This window comes from Festucalex cinctus, chromosome 18, assembly GCF_051991245.1.
Source record: "Festucalex cinctus isolate MCC-2025b chromosome 18, RoL_Fcin_1.0, whole genome shotgun sequence".
In the NCBI taxonomy this organism is placed as follows: domain Eukaryota; kingdom Metazoa; phylum Chordata; class Actinopteri; order Syngnathiformes; family Syngnathidae; genus Festucalex; species Festucalex cinctus.
The window spans coordinates 4,493,502-4,510,754 of NC_135428.1; the positions used below are offsets into that span (position 1 = coordinate 4,493,502).

General features: G+C 38.9%; 3 protein-coding genes across 7 annotated transcripts in view; all 3 read left to right on the forward strand.

The window, feature by feature from the left end:
• slc8a4a (solute carrier family 8 member 4a) overlaps positions 1-2,795 on the forward strand; it is a 32,500-nt gene extending 29,705 nt beyond the window's left edge. For all 4 annotated transcript variants that reach the window (XM_077504296.1, XM_077504299.1, XM_077504298.1 and 1 more), the window contains one exon: positions 1,380-2,795. In XM_077504296.1, the coding sequence (XP_077360422.1) occupies positions 1,380-1,759 (380 nt within the window). In that variant the 3' untranslated portion in view covers positions 1,760-2,795. The remainder of the gene's footprint in view (positions 1-1,379) is intronic.
• A 4,989-nt stretch (positions 2,796-7,784) lies between these two features.
• The window catches only part of LOC144006792 (uncharacterized), a 31,188-nt gene continuing 21,719 nt past the window's right edge, over positions 7,785-17,253 (forward strand). Inside the window, exon 1 of the mRNA XM_077505836.1 lies at positions 7,785-7,959. The gene's annotated coding sequence lies outside the window, so the exon portion shown is untranslated. The remainder of the gene's footprint in view (positions 7,960-17,253) is intronic.
• On the forward strand, positions 9,935-15,392 carry LOC144006149 (uncharacterized). 2 transcript variants are annotated; one of them, XR_013279746.1, is made up of 3 exons: positions 9,935-10,209; positions 10,303-15,224; positions 15,318-15,392. XR_013279746.1 is itself a non-coding variant. In XM_077504855.1 (2 exons), the coding sequence occupies exon 2, from the start codon at positions 10,926-10,928 to the stop codon at positions 14,514-14,516; it is 3,591 nt and encodes a 1,196-aa protein (XP_077360981.1). In that variant the 5' UTR covers positions 9,935-10,209; positions 10,303-10,925; the 3' UTR covers positions 14,517-15,311. The 2 variants fall into 2 exon arrangements, 1 of the variants encoding a protein (XP_077360981.1); XM_077504855.1 differs by lacking the exon at positions 15,318-15,392 and having other exon boundaries at positions 10,303-15,311.

Below are 17,253 nucleotides of genomic sequence, written 5' to 3' on the forward strand. Positions count from 1 at the left end.
CGATCTCGAGGCCACTTACTTATCTCTGTCTTGTCTCGGAATCCAAGGCATTGTTACTCGATCTTGTCTCTGCGCCGGACCACGGCGGACTCAGGATTATTATTTATTTATTTTAGCAAAACCGGTCGAGACCAGGCCTGTACTACTGTAATCAATGAGAAACACAGAATGCAGGTGCTGTACTGCCTTCCTGGTGTCCCCTGGAGTGCCAAGCCCTCTAGATTTGAGATTTGTTTTGGTCTCTGTCTTGACCTCCAAAGGTCTTGGACTTGGTCTTAGTCTTGTCTTGTCTTGTCTTGGTTTCGACCTCTGTAGTCTTGGTCTCAACCTCCAAAATTGTTGGTCTTGTCCCAGTCTCAACCTCCAAAGGTCTTGGTCTTGGTCTTGTCTTGGTCTTGACCCCCAGAAGGCTTGGTCTTGTCTCAGTCTCGACTTCCAAGGTCTTGGTCTTGGTCTTGTCTCGGTCTCGGCGTCCTAAGGTCTTGGTCTTAGTCTTGTCTTGGTTTGGTTTCAAACGCCAATAGTCTTGGTCTTGTCTCAGTCTCGACCTCCAAAGGTCTTGGTCTCGACCTCCAAAAGTCTTGGCCTTGTCTCAGTCTCAACGTCCAAAGGTCTTGGTCTTGGTCTCAACATCCAGCAGGCTTGATCTTGTCTCAGTTTCGACCCCAAGGTCTTGGTCTTGTCTCGGTCTCGACCTCCAAAGATCTTGGTCTTGTTTCGGTCTCAAACTCCTAAGGTTTTGGTCTTATCTTTGTCTTGAGCTCTTAAAGTCTTTCTCCATCTGCAAAAGTCTTGGTCTTGGGCTTGTCTCTGTATCGATTTTAAAAAGTCTTGGTCTTTGTCTTGACACAGTATCGATTTTCAAAAGTCTTTTCTTGGTTTCAACCTCTTAAGATCTTGGTCTTGGCTTCACGTCACGATCTCCAAGAGTCTTGAGCTTGTCTTGGTCTTGACCTGTAAAAGTCCTGCTCTTGTGTCAGCGTCAATCCTCTCGAGTCTCGACAATATCTTAGTCTCGGTTGGTGTGGTCTTGACTACAACACTATGAATCTGACCTATGGTTGTCCAAAAGTTTTTTGTTTTTTTTAAATAACACACAAAAGGCTCAGGGCAAGAATGCGGAAAAAGAGGTGGTGTCACACTAACATTAGACTTTGGCATCAAGTAGTTAGTGGACCACAAAATCATTTTATGGGCCACAAATGGCCCCGGAGCCAAGTGTTTCAGACCCCTACTTCTACATCAGCACTCATTAGTCCCAAAAAGCTACCATCTATCCATCTATTGACTACTTTGTATCCTGTTCAGAGTCCTGAGTGAGCTGGAGACGTCTTAAGTTGCATTTGACAAACCCTCTCATGTCCCATCTTGTGTTCCAGACACATTTGCGAGTAAAGTGGCCGCCATCCAGGACCAATATGCCGACGCGTCCATCGGGAACGTGACGGGCAGCAACGCGGTCAACGTGTTCCTGGGCATTGGGGTGGCGTGGACCATCGCCTCGGTTTACTGGAAGACCAGAGGCAAGAGTTTCAAGGTTGAACCGGGCTCCCTGGCCTTCTCCGTCACCCTCTTCACCATCATGGCGTTGGCGTGCGTGTTGGTGCTGCTCTACCGCCGCCGTCCGAGCATATCGGGCGGAGAGCTCGGCGGCCCACGGACAGCCAAGCTCCTCACCTTCTTCCTCTTCCTCTCCCTGTGGTTCATCTACATCCTGCTGTCCTCGTTGGAGGCCTACTGCCACGTGCCTGGTTTCTGAGACGGCGAGGACGGCTGGGCACCTTCTTTTTACACTTTCAAGAATGTTGTTTTTTTTTGTTTTCACAGAAGTTTACAGTTATAATATCCGTCATGCTACCAACTTAGCACTTTTTTTTCCCTCTTCCTGTTAATTCAGTTTAACATTTTCATCTAACATTAACGCTTCCTCATCTTAATGTTTAGAGACAGTTCTTTTAGTTTTTACATTTTTATGATATGACTTTCTACAAAGATTTATATACAAATAAAACTAGCGCATCGGATGTCAACTCATATAAATGGAAAGAGGGAAAAGTAATTGTTAAACGTGTGTGCATTGGTATTTGTTACTTGAGCTTTACATTAAATATTCATTGTATATCATGTAACAAATGAACATTGTGCGTGTGGACTTTGTGAAAGACTTTCTTTTTTTTCTGCACGTGTCAGAAAAAGAATTTCTTGGAAATCTATTTTAGAAGTGCAGTATGTGACGTTTGAACAACGACGTGTTGATGTGCTCCTGTAATGTGAATCTCAGCAGTAATCTCTCAACGCTTTTCATCCGTATGATGGTTGGTATAGTCATATAGTTAAAAGACATTTTCTTTTATAAAAGGTCCACCGGGCCAGAGTGCCTGCTTTGAATTGCGTTTACAATTTGAGCGTGTTTACATGTGTGCGCGTACGTGCGAGCAAATTGGTGAAAGGCATCTTATCCTGGTTTCACAAATGTTCAGTGACATTTCATATTTCTTATTTGTCACACTTGACACTGTGACCGTTCGCTAACATCACTATTAGAAAAAGCACAGTCAAAAAGCAAAAGTCCACTTTTGCATTGAGAATAAGCACAATCACTGAACTGGTTTTGTTGTTTGAGACGACGTGCCATATCAAAAGATATGAACTGTATTTACCTGGGTGTTATTTATTTATTTCATTTTATTTGTAAAGACATATTTACAGAATAATTTCAGTAGAAGTGTCAGATTTCAATATATTGATATGCATGTTTAATGTATAAAAAAATGGAAATAAATGTTGGTAATTTATGATAATGTAAGATGCCTTATTGTCTTAATTTCCAGAGTACAATTGTTACTAGGCGTGCCCACGCTGGATCCAATTTTAGGTCCACTTGCACATGAACATGAGCCACAGCTGCCGTACTGTTATCTAGAGTCAAATGTAGCAACATTCGCCACTTAAACCATAACTTCTATACCAATTAAAATAACGCTTCAATTATCTAATCTTAACATGTCATAAAATATTTTTACTTTGTCATTTTGGCGATTTTTGTGTGTGTTTTTTTTCGACTGAAAGCCCCATTTCACCTCATTTTTATGGTTACGTCTTTTTATTATTGTCAACTTGAACCCGCAACTGTCCGCTCTCTGTCATTGCACCTCTTAATCTTTTCTTCGAGGCCATGTTCAAACTTAATACTAAAATATATTTCAGAGTGATTGGGGCAAAGCAGAACAAAACCTCACCGTGTCACATTTTCTCTATTTATGTGTTAAATGTTGGCGTGAAGTAGACCTAAAGGCACCAATATATTTTATGATCCGACCACATGACATAACTTCCTGATCCGCATATGAGATCATTGTCTAACTACAGCGTATATCATCTGTACTGGGGAGGAGAGAACTAGTGGATTTTATGTGCACTATAGCAGCTAATGTGTATCATATGCACACATACAAACAATATATTGAGACGCTGACAACAATTAGTACTGTCTATGAAAAGTTCACTGATATCGGATTGTGAATGAAACAAGTGAAGGAACTATATTATATTAAAGGATCAGTGATGCACTGAAGTTATTAAAATATTATGTATAACTACATATTGGTTGCCCTGCGATTGGCTGGCGACCAGTCCACGGTGTACCCCGCCTACTGCCCAGAGCCAGCCGAGATAGGCTCCAGCACCCCCCGCGACCCTAGTGAGGAATAAGCGGTCAAGAAAATGGATGGATGCACTACATATTAGTATGTAAATATAGTATTGTGACAAGTTTTTTTTTTACAAATTGGAATACTATATGTATAGATAGGAACATTATTATTACGTTTATATTAAATAATGTTATTTATTTACCCAAAAACCCCAAAACAAAAATGGATGGATTATTATTATTATTATTATTATTATTATTATTATTATTATTATTATGATGATGTACCATATATTAAATATTAATTTATTAATATTTGTATTATGTTGTATGTATGGCATGATTGTTTTACTGTGTGCGGAAGTCTGTGCCCCCCTCTAAAGAACCCAGATTGAGCTTGTTTTTTTTTTCTCCCCCACTTCCTCCCCCCCCCCCCCCCCCCTTTTTTCCCCACATCAAAGAAACTCAGGATGCTCAGTAGCGAACCGCCAGGCTTCGCATTCTGTCTCCCTCTGTTGGTCATTGTTATTTTTCATGTTTCTCGGGTGGGTTGTGACTGTGAAGACAAATTCCTTGTGTGTTTGTACTTACTTGGCCAAAAAAATCTGATTCTGATTTTCCTAAATACTATACTATATTTTAATAAGGAAGTAATGATAAGGGGTTAGGAATAGATGTTGAATTGATTATTTCTATAACTATGTTTTGTTCTGTTTTTTAATATGTATTTTTTTTAATGTTCTTGCATTTTTCATAAATTAATGTATTATACTCAATTTTTTAGTTTTGTTTTTTTCAGTGTTTTTTTTTTTTTTTTACGTAACCAAAATTAATATCTAAACCCCTTAGTTACATTATGAGTAATTGTGAGATTAGCCACTTCATTTTCTATCAATTGACTGCATTAACTGGCCAAGTGAGTTGTTATAAGCGCAACCATATATTATGCTGATCAATAGCGCTCCCCCCTGCCGTCATTTCCGCGGGGCCCATTTGCGGGTTACTCAGTACATACATTATGAAAAGTGAACACTTATTAAGTACAGTAATTGATCCCCTCTTGGGGAGCAAGAAACTCTCTAATAATAATAATAATAATAATAATAATAATAATAATAATAATAATAACAATAATAACAATAATATGTGGTGACAATGTCATGTAAATATATGATTTGTTTATAAACAAATATTTCCTATAATAGAATTACACAGATTGCTGACTAGAAATTGGGAGAGTAACTGAATTAGACGATTACTTGGTTTGAATTGGTGTTGATGTCACCTATTTCAAAAATAAAAGCAGACATTTCCTTTTTAAATTACTAAATTACTATAATTACTTTAGTAATTACTATTACTAAATTACTAATTACTAATTATGATGGATTGCTTGGTAAACATTTTATACATCGCTTAACACACTGCCTGGTACTACACAGTTTATTGACACATCTTTATAACGAGATCCTGTACATCCATTCCTCCCATGTCTATTACATATCACAAGACTAAAAGTGTGTTACTAGTGCTCCCTCTAGTGGTACACTAATGAATCACTCAGTACAGTTCAGTTGTTTTGCTTTTAGTACATTTTGCATCTAGTATTTTCTTTTTAACTCCTTTGCTCCAAATAACGTGTAAATACGTTTTTTTGTGTTTTAAGTGTCCCAAAGACGTATTTATACGTTTTTTTGTTTTTTTTTGTGTGTTCTTTTTATGCTAGAGCATACAGAAGGCTTTGATGCAGCCTCTCAACTGCAAAGAACGGTTGCAGAAATAGTAGTTATTACACAAACGGCCAGCAGGTGGCAGCAGAGCAAAGGAGATCAACCAGGGCCATGTAGAAAAAAAAAAAAAAGCTAAATTACTTACAATTTTAAATAGATTTGTTAAAACTGATGAAACTTAGCTCTCTTCTAATGCTAATTGCTGCAAAACGGAAACAGATAGAAACATACTTTTTTTTTTTTTTTTTTTCTGATGAAAGAAGAGACTTTAATCTTTCTTTTGATAGGCTTGCTTTTATAGCAATAAAACACAATATTCTGTGGGCCTTGCAAAATCAGTCAAAATCCAGTAAAACAGCCGGGAGCGAACAGGATTGCGAAATGTGAAAATGGCTGGGAGTGAATGAGTTACTTTTAACAATTAAGTCTATATTCTAATAGGAAACAAAACAAAAGTGCAACGAGTCGCTTTCTGTCATGGATGAGGTCTCTGAGGTCTGTTAGCTAAATTTAGCACTCAGCAACTAATTCAGCTACACTTTAAAAGTGACCCGAAAAAAGCCAAAAGGCACACGTTTCCCTCTAAAAGACACAAAATGATTTCTCTGTCACACAGTCAGAAGAATACACAGCCCGTCTGCCTATCTGCTCGGCATTATTGTGAGTTATGTCAGTAATAGTGGCAGCTCAGCTCAATAGCGAAGCAGTCAAGTCACAGTTGCCTCAATCATTTTGTTGGCTGACTGCAGCAGCTGTTGCATGCAGGACAAATTGCTTGTTTGTTTGTTTGCTTTTTTGGGGGGCGGCAGGGGGGGGAGATGAAGAGGAGCATTTTAAAAATATTTAGCTCAGAGACATTTTGTTTGGCTAGGAAGTCAGTTGCACTAACAATCTGAGTAAAGCAAATACATAAAGCAAAAATAAAAAGATAAAAAAATAATATGAAATAAATAGGATAATTAAAAGAAACCGTTTTAAAAAAATACATTTTAATAATAAAAACATAAATACAAAATTAAAAATGCAAATTAATAATAAATAAATAAATAAATAAATAAGAGAATATAGCCCACCTATAATGTGTTTATAGTATACAACACTTACAAATAAATATGAGCCTTTTTTTCTTATTTGATGGCTGATCAATCTGAACACTGCCGTATTCCATCGACATAATATTCAATGTAATGATGCAATGACATGATCATGCAATGGCAACAACAACAATTAGCAACTCTTAGAACCACATTTAACAACATATCCTGAAAATGATTTTGGCAACTCTCAGAGCTTTTCTAATTGCACATTAGTTGCCAAATTACGCAACCAATGGAATTCAACATTTTGGCCTTAGAGTTAAACAGGTGTACCTAATGAATTGGCCGAGGAGTATGTTTGACCTGTTATAGAACACCAAACAATAACAACTAAATAATTATATGTTTCATTGCAGGCAGGAATCGAGAAAACATGAACACTCAACACAGGAAGGCTTCATTAACTCTTTTACTGCCACACGTTATCAAAACGTTATCATTCACGTCATCCTTGAAAACGTTCTATTTTATCAGATTTCGTCATCTTTCATTGTAATTTGATCCACGGGCAGCCCATTGAAGAGATACAATGCTGCCTTCTGGTGGCCATAGTTAGTGAGTGTTTTTGATTCCACAACCCATTGACCAGGCAGCGCTGCTCTAAGATGTTGCAGTGCCCATTGATGAAAAAAAAATATATATATACAAAAAATACAAAAAATGTCGTTATTTAACGTTTATGGCGGCATACATTGTGATTTTATTAATCGTGATTAAACGTCTTTGGCAGTCAAAGAGTTAAAAATAAATAAATAAATAAATAAATAAATAAATAGAAAACGAACCCTGAACCTTAGAACTATCAAATAGATGTACATGATGATGTACACGATCTACAAATACGTTTGTTACCGTACTTAAATTGTTGTTTTTGACGTGTTTTTGCACATTTATCTTTCTCCTGCCATTTTACTTTTACTCACAGTTGTTACAAAATCTCATTGAAAGTATTTCAAGTAACTTAAAAGCCATATCTCATTTGAATTCATTGCAATATTGTGTTATTGAACTGAAACAGCAGGACAAAGAAATCGGATGCTGACGATAATAACGAATATAAGCATGACCGTGTCTCAATAATCAACATGTACGCCCGTGGCTCCTCTTGATCTCGTGCGCTCCCCCATTGGCCCGAGATGATGTCATGCACAGCCGGAGACAATAGAGCCCACCTCCCAGCACACGCACACGCTCACGCACACGCACGCGCGCAGCTCACTTTGGCCAAGCCAGCCGTCCACATGCCGATTTTTTTCCGCCCCCCCCCCTTGCTCATGCAAACTTAAAGCATTTTTTTTTTTTTTTTTTTTTTGAAGTATTTGATTTTTGAAAGCCCCCATGACCACGCGAGCGCGCGGGCAGCCTGGGTCGCCACACACATCTGGATCAGACCAGATCCATCGGTACCAGCACAGGCATGAAGACGAGTGGTGACGCCGCATATAAATGACGACCACACTCCGGGACCACCTCTCTTGATGTAAGTCGCTCCTTTTTATTTTTTATTTTATTTTTTTAATTGTGTCAAAACGGCTAACGTCCGGTTCGGTCGGCCTTGCAATGCAGGCTGCATGCGTGCGCCAAGTGGTGGTCAGCTATGTGACATCTGTGGGGGGCGGGGGGGGTCCAATTCATCGCATATCGACGAATACAACGCTTTGTTTTTAATTGTACAGCTATAATCAACGTTGTATGCATGCTACATTTTGAAATCGTGAATACTGTTAACCGGAGAATGTCATGAAACATGTTAGTGCGTTTTTTTTTTCCCCCCTCAGTTTTAATTATTGCTTGAATTGGGCCGCAATAAGAGCCAAACAGCAGCTTCTGTCAACATTAAAAAAAAATAAAAAAATGTTCGAACACTACGAGCGTGCGATTAATACTGCAAAATCAGCTCGTGGGACACCTAGCGGATGTGTAAAAAGGAGCTAAATATGTTCGATTTGCCTTACAGTACTTTATTTTCATGACAATTGCATTTTTTTTTTTAAATATATTTGTGGTGATGCTAATAATAACAAGGGGCTTACTTTGAGAAAGTGTAAGCAGGGATATTCATTCAGCATTTTAGCTTATTTATCATCGTGCTTTGAATTACATTACTGCCAGATAATTAATTCAAGATCCGCTGAAAAGGTGACCAACCGTTCTGAGGTTTGTGGGTAGGGTAGAAATTAATTATTCTTCTGGTGATATTAAAACTTTTAAGACATGGCTACTCAGTGTACATGCAATTATAAGAACATTCATTCATCATTTTCATGCACTATTCTACTATTGTGTACTTTTGGTGACTATAGACAAATAAAACCACAAAGAGACCAAAAAAGGCAGCTTTACTGGGATATAGCAATTCACATTATACTGTGCACACATCCTAATTCTATTTTGCGTCGTTAATATGGACATCAATTAGTTTTGTGATTCAAATAATTATGGAATATAAACATCCGCTGGAATTTGATGACGACCACGCTAATCGTTTATTTCCGACATCTGTGACATGAGCAATCAAAACATTGTCTTCACATCCATACTTTGCAAAAAAAAAAAAACTATTTGAAATGTGGACTCATCAGACCGCAGCACACATTTCCATATTGCTGGGTATTGATATGACTTTCTTTTTGCATGGTACCTACTACTACTACTACTACATTAATTAAACAGCTTGTCATTCAATTGAATAGTTTGAACAGAATGTGCAAATCATTGCATTCTGTTTTGATTTACATTTAACCACTATACGGCCCAGTTTCATTGGATTTGTATCTGAATTGTGACATATATTTAAGGAATGGAAGCACTTTGTCAAATGTGACTTTTGTCAAACCATTAAAATAACTCTCAATAAGTAGCCATGACAGCGGCCTTCAGAATCCATCCCGAGAGGAGATTATTCTTTAAAGCATACTGTGGGGTTTTTTTTTTCTTTCTTTCATTTTTTTTTTTTTTATCTGACAGAGGACTCAAATTCCAACATTTATTTTCTAAGGAGCTTTTCTTCTGCTGCTATTCTTAGTCGTCTATATCAGGCAACTCTTTTTTCTGCTTCTTATGAACTTGCGCACGGATTAGACGAATCAGAAGTCTTCGTGGGAATAAAATGTCACCCTTTTCTGGTGTAGATTATATTCGATATGATTAGCAATAGTTTGGGTTGAGATGAAATGTATGAATTGTCGTTTTCTTCCATTTTACCATTGCATGTGTGTAATGTCGAGATGTTGTAATGTTTTTTTTTGTTTTTTTTTTACTATATAGTGTATCTAAAAAACCAAGAATGAAAGTTGTTCTGCCTCAAATGTGTCAGACATTTAAGTGATGTTTAAGCACCCTGAAGTAACAGTTGAGTTTATACCAATTTTTTTTAAAGCCTAAAAGTTCATTCAATGGCTACTGCTGCTGCTAATAATAATACAAACTATATTAATAATATTATCCATCTGTAAATGCCGCCATCTTTATTTCCTCTTTCAATGTGATGCTTTTATTTTGACATGTTAAACCGGAAGTTGCGGGCTCACAGCGTTTCCTTTAATTGACACAGCCACAAGCATTGGACGACACGTCTTTTCCTTTCTTTCGAGCTGGTTGTTTTTGTCATCATTCTTCGTTGGAAAAGTTGAGCAAATGGATAAAGTTGATTTAAGAAGCTGTTAAAGCATTCATGACTGTGATGATCACTTGTGGAAGAAGACTGCCGTTGATTGAGCAGGCCAAAGTGGTCAGTAGCATTTCAATTATCTATCGTTAGCTTAGATGCTAACACAATGCCATGTTTGTAGTAAATGTTTGTTTTGTATGCCTAAACTTTTAGTTCTACGGTGTATTGCTGAGCAATAAACATCTGTGAAAGGCACTGGAGACTCGCATGCAATCAATGGGCGGTACAGTAGAACACTTCTGCGTCGTTGAGGACTCCGAGGTGAAGAAGCACTGACTGCAGGCCCATGCGGGGAATGAAAGCGTCACCGTGAACTGTTTCGTGTGGATTCAAGCGGCAAGTTGACAAGGTTACACAAGCAAGCACATTGAGGATCGTGTCTTGAAAGTAACAAAAGTACTTGTTGATTGCCATCAAGTTTATCATACAAACATTCATGTGTGTTTTTCTAAAGTAGCAGTGGGCATATATTCTGCAGGTGAAACTAAAGTAGACAAGTACATTCTCTATTCTTCCAGCTGATACAAAGTTGTTTTAAGTTAAATGTAAAGTGTTGTTCGAACATATATGTGAGTTTTTCATATTTAGTCTGTGTTTACACTGTACTACTTGCTATGTCTTATTGTTTAAATGTGTTAATGTGATATTGTAGTTTGGTGTGCATTACACAAATAGCGAATTAAGGTACCAAGGAGATTCACATTCCATTGCATAATTTCACTCATTAGAGAATACATCCATTCAAGTTTAGACACACTTATCACACTACATTTAATATGTCACACAAAGGAGAAAGTAGCTTTCTGCCATCTGAGGAGGCAACCCATGCAGAGTCTGAAGAAGAACATGATGCAGAGCAGACCATGTCACAGCAAGTGGAAGAAGAGGAGCAAGGTGAAGAAACAGGACAGGACACACAAGGCCAGGTTGGTGCGGATGATTCACAACAGCCACCTGAAATTAGGAAATCTGGACGCACACGAAAGCTTACTGAAAAGGGAATGGCTCTGCTACATGACAAATTGTACGATTTGAATACAAGTTTTGTAAAGCTGTACACAAGATGGAAGTATCACATGAATGGTTTGAAACGGTCAATTAAGGATAATGATGCTGGCGATCTGATTGATGAGATTATAAATTCAATCAATTCCATCCAAGTTGACATTGACCATACCTACCTCGAAATAAGAGCCAATTCAAGTCCCGAACCCTACATTCGGAAAATGAACGACACATGCCAGGCATTTACAAAAATTGCAAATTTAAAGGCTCAACACTTCATAAATGGCGTTGATTCACAAGACATAGCTTGGCCAGATTCAAAATCAGTGTTTGACAGCACAGTATCCAGTATCTCCTCACTTAAAACCACAAAGTCAAAGGCTTCTTCCAAAGCTTCTACACACTCTTCTGTCTTGTCTTTAAATGCAAAACAAGCAGAAGCTGAAGTTATGGCTACACAAGAGGTGCTAAAGATAATGAATGCCCAACATCAACAAAGGGAAGAAATTGAAAGACTTGAAGCAGAGAATGCGAAGAAAAGAGCTCATTTCATAGCAGAAAGTGCCGATAGGAAAATGAACCTGGAAAAGAAAAGAAGAGAAATAGAACGATTAGAAGAACTCAAAGGGCATGTTGCAGCACAAGCAAGACTGAAAGTTTATTCCGAAGCGCTACAACAACCATGTGCACTTAACCCTTTAAGTGAGCCATTTATTCCAGCTCATCAAGCACCAGTCTCCCAAGCTTCTATGAAGCAAGCCAAGCCCAGTCAAGTCCCGCATTTGAATAAGGTAAAAACTGAAACTACTCTTCAGTATCCTGCTACACACACCACTATTCCGGAACCAACCAACCCAATTCCTGCCACTCAAGTAGCAACTTCTCAAGAATCTTCCTGTGATCTTGTGAGAATTCTTGCTGAAGCAATAACAGCTAATCGAGTTCCAATCCCAGAGCCTGAGGTCTTCACAGGAGATCCTCTCAAGTATAATGACTGGAAGTTGTCATTCAGTACTTTGATTGATCGCAAGAACTTGCCAGCTCAAGAAAAGCTGTTCTTTCTGCGCAAGTATGTTGGTGGCACAGCTAAAAAAGCGATCGAAGGCCATTTTCTTGTTGCAACAGAAACCGCATATCGTGCTGCGTGGGACATACTTGAAGACAGATTTGGTAATCCATTTATAGTTGCCAAGTCATATCGTGAGAAAATATACACATGGCAAAAAATTGGACACAAAGACTATGAGAACCTACGTGAGTTTGTTGACTTTCTGAGCAGTGTGGAATCAGCTATGCCATATATTCATGGTCTACAAGCACTCAATGACTGTGTGGAGAACCAAAGGATCATTGTCAAGTTACCAGAATGGTTGAGCTCACGTTGGAACAGAGAAGTCACAATTTATCAAGACCAGTACAATATGTTTCCTGATTTCCAATTCTTTGTGAAATTTCTCAACACAGAGACTCGGATTGCATGTAATCCCATTACATCATTGTACGCAATAAAGACAACTGAACAAGAAAGCTCGAAGCCATTACAGCGAGAACAATCTAAGTCTCAACGAAGCGAAAAGGTGAGTGTTAAAACTTTCACCACTAACGCAAGTGAAGAAAAGACAAGCCTCATATGCCTATTTTGCAAGAAGAAGGGTCATACGCTTCATAAGTGTCGCAAGATAATGGAAAAGGCAGTTGAGGAAAGGATTAAGTTTGTCCAACTAGAAAGGTTGTGTTTTGGCTGCCTTAATAGTGGCCATATATCTAAAGCTTGCACATCCAGGAGTGTATGTGATTTGTGCGGAAAACATCATCCTACATGCCTACATCAAGATCGTGAGAAGAAGGACCAAGAACGAGAGGAAAGTATCAAACAAGAAGAGTTAAATGAAAACAAAGGAGACAATCACCAACAGTCTGAACCTACAGAAACACAGCAAGCTACATCTAACAGAGTCATACAAGAGAAAGGCAGCATTCGTACCTCAGCTATTGTTCCCGTCTATGTCTCCTCGACAAATGAACCTGACAAGGAAGTTCTATTGTATGCCTTACTTGACAATCAGAGCGATACAACCTTCATCCTGGAAGATGCAGCTGAAACGTTGTGTGCTAAGAAAATGCCAGTAAAACTTGAAGTGTCAACAATGACATCAAAAACAAAGTTGGTGAAAAGTCAAAAGGTGTTAGGACTACAAGTGAGAGGTATCAACTCTGACACTAAAATCAAACTTCCAAAAACCTACACTAGAGATTACATACCAGCAAACAGATTCCATATACCCACAAGCACAACTGCAAAGTCCTGGCCTCATTTAAAACATTTAGCAGAAGAAATGTCCCCTGAACTCGATTGTGAAGTAGGATTGTTAATCGGCTATAACTGCACCCAAGCCCTACTTCCCAGGGATGTCGTCATGGGCAATGAGAACCAGCCATATGCCCTAAGGTCTGTGTTGGGTTGGAGCATTATCGGCAACAGCAGCACTGACATTGATTACGATCAAGAAGATGAAATCGGTGTGAGTCATCGAATCATCGTAAAGAAAGTCGTACCAGATACTAAGTCCTCTTCAGAGATCAAGTCTGAGGTCCAGTTTGTTGTTCGTACCCAAGTCAAAAAGGCACAAGTTCACACACCAAAGACAAAGGAGAAGAAGTCTCTGTCAAATAGACTTCAAAGGTTTTCAGATTGGAAGAGAGTTGGAAGAGCCATAGCAAGACTCAAACGGCTTGCAAAGGAGGTCAAAGGTCTTAAAACAAGATCTAATGAAGTTACGACACTAGAAGAAATAAAGAATGCGGAACAATTCATAATTCGTGTAGTTCAAAGGGAAGCGTTCTGTGATGAAATCAAGTCTTTAGCACAAGGGAAAGACATACAAAGGAACAAGTCTACTGAGCTTTACAAGCTGAATCCATTCATGGATAGCCAAGGTATCCTGAGGGTGGGAGGACAATTGACTCAAGCCACACTCCATCCCAATGTTAAACACCCCGCTATCCTCCCAAAGGGACATCATGTTTCTCGATTGCTCATAAAGCACTGCCATGAGAAGGTTAAGCATCAGGGTCGTGGAATGACCATCAATGAACTACACTCCAATGGTATTTGGATCCTAGGCTTTCCTCATGAAGTGTCATCATTCATCTTCAAGTGCATTAAATGCAGAAAATTCCAAAAGGAATTCATGAAAGGAAAAAAGCAAGAACATGTGAAAAAATCGGGGTGTGATTTTGTCATGAACCCCCCTGCCTCCAGTCATATGGGCGGCATCTGCGAAAGGCAAATGCGGACTTTGAAAAGTGTTCTTGCATCCCTCTCGACCAGTCTGCCTCAAGATTGGACAGCTCTTCATTAAGGACTTTCTTGAATAAAGTGACGTCAGTAGTGACTAGTTGACCACTGACTACAGAAAATTTGGAGCAAACAGGAGAGGTGTAAAGATTGGACGACATTATCCTGTTGCAAGATGATGACATGCCAAAGGATCAGTCGAAGCACGCAAAAGGTAGTGAAAGTCTTTCAAGGAACTGATGAAAAGGTCAGGAAGCTGAAATTGTTAGTAATACAACACTAGACAGTAAAGGCACTCTCACAACTAAGCCAGTTTACTTAGAAAGGCCCATTCACAAAACAGTACTGTTACTCGAGGCTGAATAAGTAGGTTAGTCCTTCAGAGAGTTTGTTTTGGGTTTTGAAAGTGACTTTGTGTATGTATATAAGGTAATGGACAATATGGACAATTTATATTTTCCTTGTTGATCACACGTTGTGTGATGGGGGGAGTGTAAATGCCGCCATCTTTATTTCCTCTTTCAATGTGATGCTTTTATTTTGACATGTTAAACCGGAAGTTGCGGGCTCACAGCGTTTCCTTTAATTGACACAGCCACAAGCATTGGACGACACGTCTTTTCCTTTCTTTCGAGCTGGTTGTTTTTGTCATCATTCTTCGTTGGAAAAGTTGAGCAAATGGATAAAGTTGATTTAAGAAGCTGTTAAAGCATTCATGACTGTGATGATCACTTGTGGAAGAAGACTGCCGTTGATTGAGCAGGCCAAAGTGGTCAGTAGCATTTCAATTATCTATCGTTAGCTTAGATGCTAACACAATGCCATGTTTGTAGTAAATGTTTGTTTTGTATGCCTAAACTTTTAGTTCTACGGTGTATTGCTGAGCAATAAACATCTGTGAAAGGCACTGGAGACTCGCATGCAATCAATGGGCGGTACACCATCCATTCTATAAAACACGACACCCTGGAGTGTTTACAAGTGCAGCGTACGGCAAAGTTTAGCTGGCTAATGAGCATGATATTTAATGTTAAGCAGTCAGTCAAAAAAAGCCTATCCAGGTAATTTTTTGCCTTTTACTTCACTTTTGGCCTCTGATTTATGTCATATAGTATGAAGGGATTTGCAAACTTGGATGCTGGACCGGATAGACGAACCGTCACAGGAGTTAGCTTAGCGCTAGCTAGCTGCTGTGACAGACACGACACAGATGGATTTAAAACTTTACAAAAAGTGGGAAAAAAAATAAAAATAAAAATAGGTTCTGCTATTGGCCACTGTATGCGATGGAGCCTGGTGGTTAATGGAAGTTATTGTTAAACTGAAAAGGAAAATCTTTCCGTAGATTAGCACAGCTGTGTTAGCGCACCACTCCGTCACTCCACAAACAATGTGCACTCCCATACGTTTTCAAAAAAAGTGAATATGGGGCTTTGTAAAGCACTTTGGACAACATATGGTGTAGATAAAGCACTAAAGTATAATTAGTAACCCATTTATATGACAAATATGCGAACGCGCATTAAACATACAACCATTAATATAATTAATAATATAATTATAATTATAATTTAACATACAAGCATTAATAATAATAACTGGTTAGTCAACATTCGTGTCCATGATGATTTTGCAGATGCGGCTAGAGCAAGATTTGCCCATTTTGTTTTGTCACTTCCATCACAGTGTCTGCCGAGTGCGGCGATTAAGTGATGTAATTATTCTGACTTCCTCTCAGTCGCCTGTTGTGGGGCATGAGCGCTGATGAGGCAACCAAACAAAGCTGATTATCATAGCGGCACATTTAGATACTGGGCTGCAAGATGAGTGCCAATCATTTTTGCTATACAGTGGCTAATGTTGTTGCAGTTAAGTATGAAATTACAAAAAAAAAAAAAAAGTAAATAAACGAGTTGTACTGCACATGCAGCCTCCTCCAGTATGAGAAAATAGTAATACCAACAATCCTTTTTATCGTGGCCTTCGGATTGATGATTAACACATTCAATGCCAGGCCAGCAAAAAAAATGCATCATTTGACGTCTTTTTCCGTCAATGGCAGTGAATGAGTTAATTGTGGCCATAATTAAAAGTGACTCATAATGCATTTAGCCACACACTGAGGCTGGAGACGCATTGGTTCCCATTCAGCTGCTCAGCACACTTGGTGCATTTCTGAAACGCTCTTCGAGATGCACAACGCATCAACATTTGCATAATCAAGGCTGCACTTCCACTTGACGCAGATTACGTGCATCCATTGCACCCGACGCACTCGACGTCGAGCGGCGCTGATTGCGTTTCAGCATTCTGTTTCCGCTTTCAACTGAAATTACTGTAAAGACGTACGGCGCGAGTGGTTTCCGACATGCTGGCAACCGAAGAGTTAAAGACATTTAGGATTGCAATGTCTGATCCAAATGCACTTTGGCCAGTAGCCAAACGGAGCGCGGGCTTTTATTACCATTTATATTGCATTTTTAGCGATTTTCTTTGAATCGCTTTTGCCCTTCAAGAAATCCCACTGCAGTTGCAAGCGGCACTTGACTCGATGTTGTTGACACCAATGTAAAGACAAAGCTTTGTCAAGGTACAAGGAAATATAATTATTATGGCAAACACTGCTCATTAGCCACAGCTGGGACGTCTTACTAGTGTGATAGTTCATCTCATATTAACTCATTCACTCCCAGGACATTTTCGCTATTTTACGGGATTTTGACTGAATTTGCAAGGCCCATAGAATATTGTGTCTTATTGCTATAAAAACATCAGGGGGAAAAAAAAAAAAAAAGAAAAAA